The following is a 12182-nucleotide window of genomic DNA, read 5'->3' on the forward strand; positions in this document are numbered from 1 at the left end:
AGCTAAGGAATCCTAGGGAAATAGCGGGAAACAGATTACCAACGTGTAATCTGAGAAGCGACTGTGATTCCCGTCTTCAAGAAAAGGTATCAGGTGGACAGTAAGCCTAAGAGGCAGAAGAGCAGGCATCACCGGCCTCTGCAAACAGCAACTGGAGGCAAAAATACTGATAGACATGCATCAATGCCTGCAGGCTCCTCCATGCTCTCTATCATGAAAAGTAATGTACGCATGGAACACTGTCCAGGCCTGCTATGTCCCTCAGGAGGGTCCCTGTGAGGGGACTAGAAGATTATTGCTAGAGATTAAATATGGATTAATATGTGGCATCTAAGAGAAGAAAAGGTCTGCCCTGTATAAGAAAGGGTCAGGAGATTTCACTTCCCATAATTATCAAGATAATAAAGAAGAATATACAGAAATTACTAAAATCATATCTAACAGGCGGTTCTGAAAACCACTTAATACAATATGAATGAATCCTTGCATTCAAAGGCTAGAAACTAGGAAACCAGATGAGGGATCACCCACAAAATATCTGTTGCTGTTGATACAGAATCAAGTAAAAAGAGGCACAACCAGACGCAGATGCAGGTAACTTGCAGTTTGCACTCTGCAAATACTCCTACTCACAGCTGGGCTGTAGTGCTGGAAAGGCTTTTTTCTCTAACCCAGCTGTGAAGAGCCTGAGACATTACAGTGCAGGAGATGCCCTCGTTAATTAGGTTAGGGTATTCTAGCTTTCTCAGAAATCCTTAGAAAGAAAATATTTTGTTTTTGTCCCCCCAGATCTTCCCCATCACTATGCCTGTCCCCTTCCCAATATCCAGTGAACTCCTAGTGCTTACTTGGGATACTTTCTAGATTGAATGAAGGGCAGAATCTCGGAGTCTTGATTAGAAGGTGGAAGTAGTAAATCTCGAAACCGTTCTGTCAAAAGAAAAATAAATGTCAAGTTGTGAAAAAATAAAAGTCACAAAAATAACTTCAAAATGCAATTATTACCTATTGTTTTAATTTGTCGACTATTTCGACTGCACATCTTTTATTAGAAATGTGCCCACCATTTTGTATAGTACTGACATACATCTATTTCACTTTAATGACTATATCTTCTTATGATTAAGATATTGCAACAACTGCCAATACAAAAATAAAAAGTATCCATCAGTATAGACTAGTAAAATCTTATAATTGAAAGATTAGAGGAAGCACTCATGACCAATAAATAGACCTAAGAGATGTGCAATCTCATTAGTAACCCGGGAAGTGCGAATCAAAGCCACATATCATTAGACAGCATTCATATTATGTGGCATTCGATTGATAGAATAAATCTCACAAGACCAAGTATTAGAGATGATGTGGATCAACATAAGCTCTCATATATTTCTGGTGGGAATGCAAGTTGATACAAAAGCTTTGGAAAACAATTTGTGATTATCTTCTAAGTTTAACCTCTGTGTACCCTATGAGCCAATATTTCCATTCCCAGGTATATACTCTGCAGAAAGATTCGTACATAATGTCTTAGGCAGCAAGTAAAAGAATACTCATAGCAGCACTGTTCATTACAACATAGAAACTACTCAATTGCCCATCAACAGGAGAACAGATAATTTGCAGTACACACACACAACAGAATATTACTTGAAGTGAAACTGAATGAAATCAGTTACAAATAAAAACATGGTAAACTGGTGAGTGGAAAAAATACTAGTAGATTACATACAGAAAAATATCATTTGTTGAGTTAAGAAACAACTAAGCAATGTATTATTTAGAAATATGTATAAAACAAAACAAACCAATGAAAAAATGAATAATGTACATAATCCAAGATAATGGTTATCTTTTAGAAGGGGTAAGAAGATGAAATAGGAGAAAAGCAAAAGGTAGGTCATCAAGGGGCGCCTGGGTGGTACAGTGGTTAAGCGTCTGCCTTTGGCTCAGGGCATGATCCCGGCATTCTGGGATCGAGCCCCACATCAGACTCCTCTGCTGAGAGCCTGCTTCTTCCTCTCCCACTCCCCCTGCTTGTGTTCCCTCTCTTGCTGGCTGTCTCTATCTCTGTCGAATAAATAAATAAAATCTTTTAAAAAAAAAAGGTAGGTCATCAGTGTTAATATTTCATATCTATATGAAATATATGAAATTTAGATATGTATATAAAATGTATCTATAGCATCATTAAGGAGTAAATGAATGAATGAGGGTCAGGGATTGTCCAATCATAAAGTTGAACATGAACCATGAACCAAAACTTTTACTAACAGAATTCTGCACTTATTAAGTTCATAATGAAGGAAGGAGGGAAAGGAAGAGCAAGCGAAGGAAGGAAAGAAGAAGGTAGGGAAGGAGAGAGGGAGAGAGGGGTGAGAGAAAGAAAGTGGGGGAAAAAAGGAAAAAAGAATGTGGAGGAAGGCAGAATCCTCAGTTCCACTTTAGAAATAGTTGTACTGCATAATTATCTGCATTGCGTAGAGTAGTCTATCATTCTGATGCTGATCCCATATTTCCAGAACTAGATACTCAATTATCTCTAGTCATCCCTATTGGAAGGTTTCCTTGATCCCTCTTCTTTCTTTTCCTTTTCCTCCAAAATCTTGAGTAGATGACCCTACTCTGTGTACTCCTAGTATACTCTGTGCTTACACTCTCACAGAATGTTTCAGATTACATTTTTATTGTTAGATATAATTGTCTATCCACCTCTCCTTCTCCTTCTAGTAGATGGGTATTGTGTTACCTGGATATAGAACATTATCTGATACCTATTAAGATGTTAAATAAATACTAGTTGAAATAATTTTTCCATTTTTACTGCATAAAGAAAATTGCCAAGGTTAATCATAATGACTTTCAGAAAAGCCCAACTGGTCATCTATCAACCATGAAAAGCAAGGGTACCAGAGCTCAAGCCTTGACAGGGTCACACAGTCAGGCTGAGAAAGAGTGCAAAGCCAAAAGTCCAAGCTGCAGTAAATCCATCACTAACTGAAGGTGCACAATTTCCACAAAATACTGAAAATCTGCAGTTGATGACAATCGCCACTTCCCAGTTACCAAATAAGCCAGATGTTAAACATTGGTGAACACAGTGGTTACAAAGTATGCTGAGAAGCAGGATGGGGATTTATCTCCATATTTATTACAACACATTGAATCGGATGTTTAACTGACCTCTCCTCTGCTGCTTGCCATCAGCACTCTGAGGTCCTTACCATACACTTGGGGAGGGACTGAGAAGATCTTAACAGAGGTGGTTGTACTTTAGAGTTCACAGATCTAAGAAAGCACAGTTTATTTTTCTCCTTCATGTACACTTACTCTTTGACTTCATATTTTAAAATTAAATTATATCAACCGATATACTGCTATTTTTAATGAGCACAATTAATGTCAATGAAATGACTAGTAATTTCCTTCCAAAGTGACCCTTATCTTTCAGTACTCATGCCAATTTATGTAGCATTTCATTAAATGAGCACTTTGTAGCGTTTCTCCTTTTCCCCTCCATTTATACCTGTCCTAAACAAATCTTGAAAAACAGAGCCAAAACCTAACCACAAACATGAACTTCACATCAAGTAAAGAAAGAACTGTTCAATCAAACAGCTACATTGAATATGATATATCCTTGGGTGCTAACAATATAAATTAAAGTTTTACTGAATGATTCTCAAACTGATTGAAATGCAGAGAAAAATCAGAATTTTAATGCAAACAACCATAACGTAGTAAAGCTGGAGGTTTTTCCCCGTTTCTATAATCACTAAAAACATTTGATTGTAAATTTGAAAGACAATCTCTAGAGACAACATTATATAGATAGGATTTAAAACACACACACATACACACACAGAGCAAAAGTAGCATATTCGAAATTACTTGCAAATCCACCCAAACTATAAAATCTCTAATGAGTATTCCTACATTTGAAGCATGCTTTAATCTGAGTATCATAAATGCAAGCAACAACAAGCGAACATGAAAATCCTTCGGTAGCCACCATGAATGTGGAAAAAAAAATTCATACATACAAAGAAAATAGCTGCTTAAAATCATATCCTTTTAAAATGTTTATTTTTATTATTATATTCATAAATTCTTAAATATAAACAATTAACTTTATCCCATACAGGTATAATGATTGTTTACTTTTTATGAGAATAAAAATAAATGATAAAAATTATCCTTAGAAAAATCCAAGTAAATGAAAACTTGTTTACAATTCTTACATTAGTCCTTCTTTCGTCTCCCAGATTTCTGCCTATCAACTAATTAATTAGCATCCCATTGTCTATCTGATGCTGGGGAAAAAAGACCAAAATAAACTGGTGTTTTCTCTGTTAAGTACCAGAATTTTTAAAACACTACTTCTTCTCTTGCTGCAAATGTCACACCAGATGATCCGCTTTCTCAGGAGGCCCAAAGTCTATTTCTTAGGAAAATGGCAGTTATCCAAACATTAGATCTCAATCCTTTCACTGGGATCTTAGAATAATTTCATTAAAGCCACTGAAAAGAACCAGAGGATTTTCCAAAAAGTGATATTTTGATGAGTTGACTAATGATGAGATAATGTCTGAAAATGATTGTCTACCAGTCGGTGATATATCTTAATTAAAATAAGCTTTTGTAGACTTTCACCCACTCTTCCTTTCTCCCATCCACTCAATGATGGTGAGGCTAAGACACCTGGATGGCATACTACACATGGTAACACTAATTTGGGCTCTCTAGACAATCAATTGTGAGACGATACACTTAATTATTTTAAAGTCAAAGATAAGAAAAATAAAATAATCTTTCCAATTCGAATTCAAATTTTTTTGTACATTTATTGTGACTCAACTTCTTTATCTTCCCCTTTGTGAAAAATGGCCACTTTGTAATCCTCCCCCAAATGCAGAATGTAACAAATACAATACGAATTTGCATAACAACAAAAAACCAGTATGCAAATATGTTTCTGAGATGAGAAGACAATAAAATCTTCTTCCTAGGTCAGAAAAGAAAATAAAATGATGCCTTCCTCCGGTAGTCCAAAAGTCCCTCACATCGGAAGATACGATCATAGACATCTAACGGGTGTCTTCAATAAGAACGTGAGAAACAGCTGCTGTTTGCTGGAGGAACTCTGTGGAAATTTTACCAATTCTAAATCACTTTCTTTCAAGTAATCCCCTTACCTTTGCTTCATAGTCTCCACTATGAAAATGAATGTTTTAACTACTTTAAGTATTACATTAACACGGGCAGGAAAGAAAACCAAATAAAACATCCCTAAAGAGTGATAATGTTGCTCTAAAAAACCTGGTAAGAAGTTATTGGAACATAATATAATAAAAAAAATTAAAAATAATTAAAAATAAAATTAAAAAAGAAGTTATTGGGATTTTTATTAATAGATACAAATTTTCTCCTCTTTCTTTTAATGCTCATATTACACTTGATTTGCCAGTTTTAATTTCTTTCTTCAAAGAGCATTCAGACAAAATCCTTCATGAGTATTAAACAGACTCATTAGAGACTTAAACTTAGTTTTAAAACTAACTAGCATCAGGTAACATAGTATTGGAAGTTATAACATAAGTGTTGTAGGAAATAGACATCATCCCCATGCTCTTAATCTTCAAGCAAAATCTGTAAATGATTACACTATAATATTTCTATTATTTTACGAGAAAAACTGAAGATTATCTCATAATACAGGCAGTGTTATAAGTGAGTATGCATGATACAGGGTATACCAAAGAAAGAATCTCTCTTTACTATATAGTGTGCAATACTTAGAAGTAACAGTGTATAATAGAAAAGATGCCAAATTGGTTGTCAGAAAGTCTGAGGTCCTCCACCTTCTTCTGCCTCTGTTCTTAATTCCTTTTCTCAATTGACAAATGAGTTCATTGATCTCTAAGCCACCTTTCAACTTTGAAACACTTAAAGAACATATGCTTAAGGACAGGATGGGAATCTTGCCAAAGCCACTGATGGGGAGGGTGGCTATATATCTTGGTTTGCCTAGGAAGGTGCTGCTTCATGCTTGCTAGCATTCTGCTCGATTTAGTATTCATCTCAAAATCTTATTTTTAAATTAAATGTTACTAATGAAATATGCTAGGGAGGTTGTGGTTGATATAGAGAAGCCCCCCTCCCCATCTGCTTCAGTGAAGTGTTTGTTGTCCCAGTTGTGGAGAGTACAATCCGCAGGTAGCTTCCAGCTGTCACTTCCATCAGGGTCCACCTCAGAAGCAAGGGAAATAAATGACTTTTCCAGAACAGCTCATAACTGGCAGCTGAACAAGGCAGGGATATTTTAGCTTCACGGAGGCCACACCGATGGGCAATATTTGCTCCAGAGCTTCCCATCAGTTTGGCTAAGGCTTATAGAGTCTGCTTGGTGGTTCAACTTCTTCCTCAACCCAATCCCACATCCTTCCTTTTCTCTTCAGGGGTGTTGATCCCTAATAAACATTTTAAATTCATAAATTACTTCTCAGACTCAGTTTCTGGCAATCCCAACCTGCAACACATGGGCTTGCTGGACCCCCACTTTCCACGTAGAGCTTCTGCCATATTCTCCACAGCTACAGGGTGATATGCATGTGTGTGTAGTAAAGTCAGAATAAATAAATTTCTTTTCCAGCCCTTCCCATAAGTAACATAACTGACACCTTCATTGTAAGTACAGACACCCATTGTTAAAATGAAATGCTCTCAGACACACAAACACCTTGGGACAAGTAACACCATTCAGTCTGGGCTGATGGTGGAAGAAATAAATAAATACTCTGCAGACCCTGTGGTATTCTAGCCAATTGTACTAGGCCCTGTGCTACAGTCCAGGAGATGCACACAGCCATCAAGACTGCAGGGGATAGTGTCAGTGACAAATGTAGGAAATCATCATTTAGATTGATAGGAAAATTATATAGGAACGAGAGCTAAATACTCCACCCTAAAGTGTACAGAGCAGGCTGAACACTCTTATTTTGTCCTTTTTTATGAAATACAATAAGTTATTTCAATAGTAATAAGCTAAAATACATAATGATTAATAAAAAAGTAAATACTAAATTTATTTTACTTTTTTCAAAAAAGTTGAACATGTACCTTGAACAAGATGTTTGTCAAGATTTGCCATTCACCCTGGAGGCCATAACAATTTCCCTGAACACACGAAAACACTCAAATCTGTTGATGATGAATCAGGATCTACTTCACAAGTTACTCATTATTTTATGAAAACTATGCATAATGAAGATAATTTAACACGCAAATATATAGAAGGTCCAGTAGGTGATCAATGTTATGAAAAAAAAAAAAACGAGCTTGATAGTAATTGGGATCCATCCAGGTAACCTGGTCTCTGTGTATAATGTCATGTTACAGATTGGCCATTCATCAAAATATAGTAATAAATCAATTCTAATTTCATATTACTGCTCAAAAACCAGTCATTAGTACATGGGAAGGTGAGGAGGAGTGAAGAGAGAGCATGTTCTAAGTGTCCACAAATATCCTACACTCTCTCTTACACTCCTTCCACTGATGCATACCTCAACTTTCTCTACCACAAGGCAGCTTTTATATCCCAAGGGTCTCTGGCCTGTATGCTCAAGTTAGGAAAGATAGGCATGTGTTTCATTTCTCTTTTTCTTTCCTATTTTCCTCTCTGTATTCAATTTCCCGTTCTTTCTCTTTTTTTAATGAAAATCACTCATTCCAAAGAAAATTCTTCTTTCTCACATCTCTGTTTAGTCATTTTCTACCCACCCCCCTTGACTCTATCACAAAAATGCAATAACAGTTCCAACAGACAGTTTTTTCTTTAGAAGGGGCACCTGAGTGGCTTACTGGTTAAGTGTCTGCCTTGGGCTCAGGTCATGATCCCAGGGTCCTGGGATCAAGCCGCGCATCGGGCTCCCTGCTCAGCTGGGAGGCTGCTTGTCCCTCTCTCCCTCCCCCTGCTTATGCTCTCTCTCTCTCTCTCTTAGTCAAATAAATAAATAAAATCTTTAAAAAAAAAAAGGAATTGCAGGGAAGAAAGCAAGGTGGTAAAGACCATATTCTGGTTAGTGAGGTCTTCAAAGACATACCTTTAACAATATTATACAAACACAAAAGAATGGTGTCTAACTGTTGAACTTCAAGAAGGAAACAATGGCACAGATGATGAAATAAACTTAGGACTAACAATAAAACATGGGAAATGTTCCCTTCTACTTAAAAGTACAAAACATCAAGAGTAATTTGTTTTTAAATCCTATAAAAGCAGGAGAAAATGAGATTATATAGATAAGGGATTCTGACAGTGGCTCAGTATCTATTCCAATCATGCATTCTGGAATTGAGTTGGATTCAGGGACCCACTGGCCTATGGTGACACACACTGAAGCTGAAACTCCATTAACTTCCCATAAGCCCTGACTGTTACTGGTCTACTACAGTAATGTTTTGGTTCCTCAGGATATAGTACCACCTTAGAGTCAATCTTAGTTCCCCCAAAAGTTGAATATTTCCCTTTCACCCATGCACTCCCCTGCCAAATCATAACATCATTATACAGTTTAATTTTGACATGGAGAGGGTCTTTTGTCAAAGGGACCTGACTATCCCTTTATAAAAGATAGTTCAGAACTGACTCGAGTCAGGGAATTAGAAGAAGGTCTGCACTCTATTGAGATGATTCAGGTTATACCTCTGTTTGCCCATCCTAGAGTTTTATTCCATTTGTGAAAATCAAGTAAGACTTTGGTAAATTGTTCATCTATTTGAGTCCCAAGAATGTCATGGTCAGTTTAGTCAACACCGAAGATCTCCATGGGTCAATCTAATTGGAACACAGTTCCAGGCATCTTGACTTTATCAGTTAAGTGTGGTCTCAGCCCCTGCTTCTCAGGGGCCCCATCATCTCCCCTGAGTTCAAAAAGCCTACTGTGGGGCACATGGGTGGCTTTGTCAGGTAAGCACCTGCCTTCTTCGGCTTGAGTCATGATCCCAGAGTCCTGGGATCTAGCCCCGCATCAGGCTTCCTGTTCAGCGTGGGGTCTGCCTCTCCCTTTCCCTCTGCCCCTCCTCCCCACTTGTGTTTCTCTCTCTCTCTTAAACAAATAAATAAAATCTTAAAAAAAAAAAGCCCACTTCAATAATGGCCTCTCTCACTTGTCATTCTTGGCCTTCAAATAGTCACCACAGAGCTTTTTCAAGGGTTCTAGAATGTCTATCACCAACGAATTTCTCAAAGCCACAGTGAAAAAATCCGTTATGGGAATTTAGTTAAGGAGCTGATAATCCATCATTCATAATAAATCTTCTCCAGCATTACAATATCTCCAATGTGTTGGATAACCTCATCTACAATATATCTAAGAAGTCTGTAAGAATATACATCAAGAATGAATACGTTTAAGGATATGAGATAAAAGGAAAAAGGTGTTAACTTTTATTATATCTATATCCTGTTTGTATTTCTGATAGTACTTATTTAAGTAGTAACTTTTGAAAAGATAGCTGTATATACTATCAGTGGTACACACACATGAACATCTCTTCAAGGGTATTTGTCATTCACATTGCCTACATTATAGTTTTCATAACAATGTCCACCCTTCCACCTCCTAAGGAAGTCACAACACCAACGAAGAAATACAACATCCACGTGTGCAAATACACACACACATGCTGCTTAAAAGAGAAGGTACAAATTAATTTTCCCCATAACATTTAGGAAGTACTGTTTAAATATATAAACAAAATAAGTACATCTAAAAATTCTTTTTTCAGCAAACATTCATTGACCAGGCATCAAGTTAGGTCCTCAATAAGCTGACTAGTAATGAACACAAATGATTTCAAAAGATAAGTGCACTACAAATAAATAAGTGCTAAATGTATACTCCAAGAATCCAGAAGAACAGAACAACCAACATCACCTGGATCTGTCGGTAATAAAAAGCAAAAGAATCAGGAAGGTTTTATTTAAAAAGCGAAACAAAGAAACCAAAGAAGAAGTCCTTCTGATCCATGGTGCTAGACGAAGTAAATAATTTTGCTAGTATTTCTGTTGTCTACAATATATCAATAATCAGTAATGGCACAGAATTTAAAATTGGGAGTAAGACTAATATTTTGAGCAGAAGGGACATTTATCAATTACATCGTGCATTATTCATTTACTCACTCACTCAGCAAACTTTTATTAAATATGTATTATTTGTCACACACTATGAATAAAAAAAGATTCTTATTCTCAAGGGCAGCCCTGTTTATCACGAGGAAATGCCAGGACAACAAAAGAATTGCAAATCCATTAGAGCTACTTGAAAAAGGATTTAGAATGTAATTACAAAATTACTTAAAAATGGAAAGAAGAGCTGTTCTCCTAGGGATTTAAAGAAATTAATGGTTTATAAAAATTAGATGTTTTATTTTCCTCAAAAAAAAGAAATATGCACACCAATCTTAGAAAAACAAATTACTTAAAAAACTGAGAATGAAAAGGCAGGCTTAGAGTGGTACATTCAAACCAACTAGAAAGACAGAGTATAAATTTTCCTTTTCTGAAAAGTTTAAATCAAGTGAATGTTCTTTATTACCATGGTAACTCAGTATTGAATAACAATAGTTGCTATTTAAAATATTGCTTTCAAAGCAACATCAAAGGCATTCAAATTAATACTATTTTAGGTAAATCAGGAAATCTAGTTGCAGAGCAAGAGTATTTTGTTCCTAAAGGTATAGAAAAATCTTCTGTTGATAAAATTCAAATGGAATTCTGCAATTCTAGAAGAAAAAGCAATCAGCTACATGCTCTGGTTATTTAAACTACCTTCTCCACAAATATTAAGGCCAATGTCAAAGGAATATAAAAAACAATATCTCATACTTGTCTTATACAAGGAAAAAAATTTTTTAAAAAAGCCCACCCTTGCAAGTCAGAAGATGAGGACGTAGAGCACAATGTATATACAAACAGAGCTAATAAATGAAGATCCTTAATAAATGATAGGAAAAAAAGAAACATAAAAATCCTGTACATGGCATATGTCCTTCCACAGTATTCCCTTGAGATTTCTCAACTATACCAAAATTAATCTATTATCATTCCTATGTGGCATTAAATTATCCACATTCTAGAACTTACTTCTCTGAAAAGAATTATACAGCTTTATATAAGCAACGAGCCAAGAAATGAGGAAACTCCCCTAATGTAGGTTTTTTGTTTTTCTTTTTTAATTTAATGCAGTATGTTGTAGGTGAGAAAGCTAAAAACCAGGTGGACTGACCAGCCCACAGTCACATGGTGAGTAAAAGGCAATGAGATTTAAAAAATAAGGCAAATCCCCCCCACCCCTCCACCCCTGACAAATTCATGGTCCAGTGTTCTTTCCACTGCCTCACTGTTCTTTCTCTCCCTCATTCTTGGGACAGAAAATGCTGGATTCCTGTCTCACATTGAGGTCTTTCATCCATTTTGAGTTTATCTTTGTGTATGGTATAAGGGAATGGTCCAGTTTCATTCTTCTATATGTAGCTGTCCAATTTTCCCAGCACCACTTATTGAAGAGACTGTCTTTTTTCCATTGTATATTTTTTCCTGCTTTGTCAAAGATTAGTTGATCATAGAGATGAATCCATTTCTGGAGTCTCTATTCTGTTCCATTGGTCTATGTGTCTGTTTTTGTGCCATTACCATGCTGTCTTGGTGATCACAGCTTTGTAAAAAGCTTGAAGTCAGGTAACGTGATGCCCTCAGCTTTGTTTTTCATCATTCTCTTGGCAATTTGGGTTCTTTGCTGGGTCCATACAAATTTTAGGATTTTTTTGTTCCAGCTCTTTGAAAAATGTCAATGGTAGTTTAATATGGTTGGCAAAGTGTAAATTTCTCTGGGAAGTATAGACATTTTAACAATGTTTATTCTTCCGATCCAGGCATGGAATGTTTTTCCATCTTCTTGTGTCTTCCTCAATTTCTTTCATAAGTGTTCTGTAGTTTCTAGAGTATAGATCCTTTACCTCTTTAGTTAGGTTTATTCCTAGGTATCTTATGGTTTTTGTTGCCATTGTGAATGGAATTGATTCCTTAATTTCTCTTTCTACAGTTACATTGTTAGTGTATAGAAAAGCAACTGATTTCTGTGTAATAAACAGGAAACAACAAATGTTGGTGAGTA

The 12182-nt window shown here is 36.2% G+C and overlaps 1 protein-coding gene across 8 annotated transcripts in view; it reads right to left on the reverse strand.

The window, feature by feature from the left end:
- Positions 1–12182, reverse strand: part of LOC113269421 (NADPH oxidase 4) — a 173201-nt gene that overhangs the window by 49052 nt on the left and 111967 nt on the right. For 7 of the 8 annotated variants that reach the window (XM_057314595.1, XM_057314594.1, XM_057314592.1 and 4 more), the window contains one exon: positions 849–930. In XM_057314595.1, coding sequence (XP_057170578.1) covers positions 849–930 — 82 coding nt within the window. Of the gene's footprint in view, positions 1–848; positions 931–12182 lie in introns of those variants that run through there. The other variant, XR_007188989.2, reaches the window with a different exon arrangement.

The sequence above is a fragment of the Ursus arctos genome, unplaced genomic scaffold (assembly GCF_023065955.2).
Source record: "Ursus arctos isolate Adak ecotype North America unplaced genomic scaffold, UrsArc2.0 scaffold_19, whole genome shotgun sequence".
Classification (NCBI taxonomy): Eukaryota; Metazoa; Chordata; class Mammalia; order Carnivora; family Ursidae; genus Ursus; species Ursus arctos.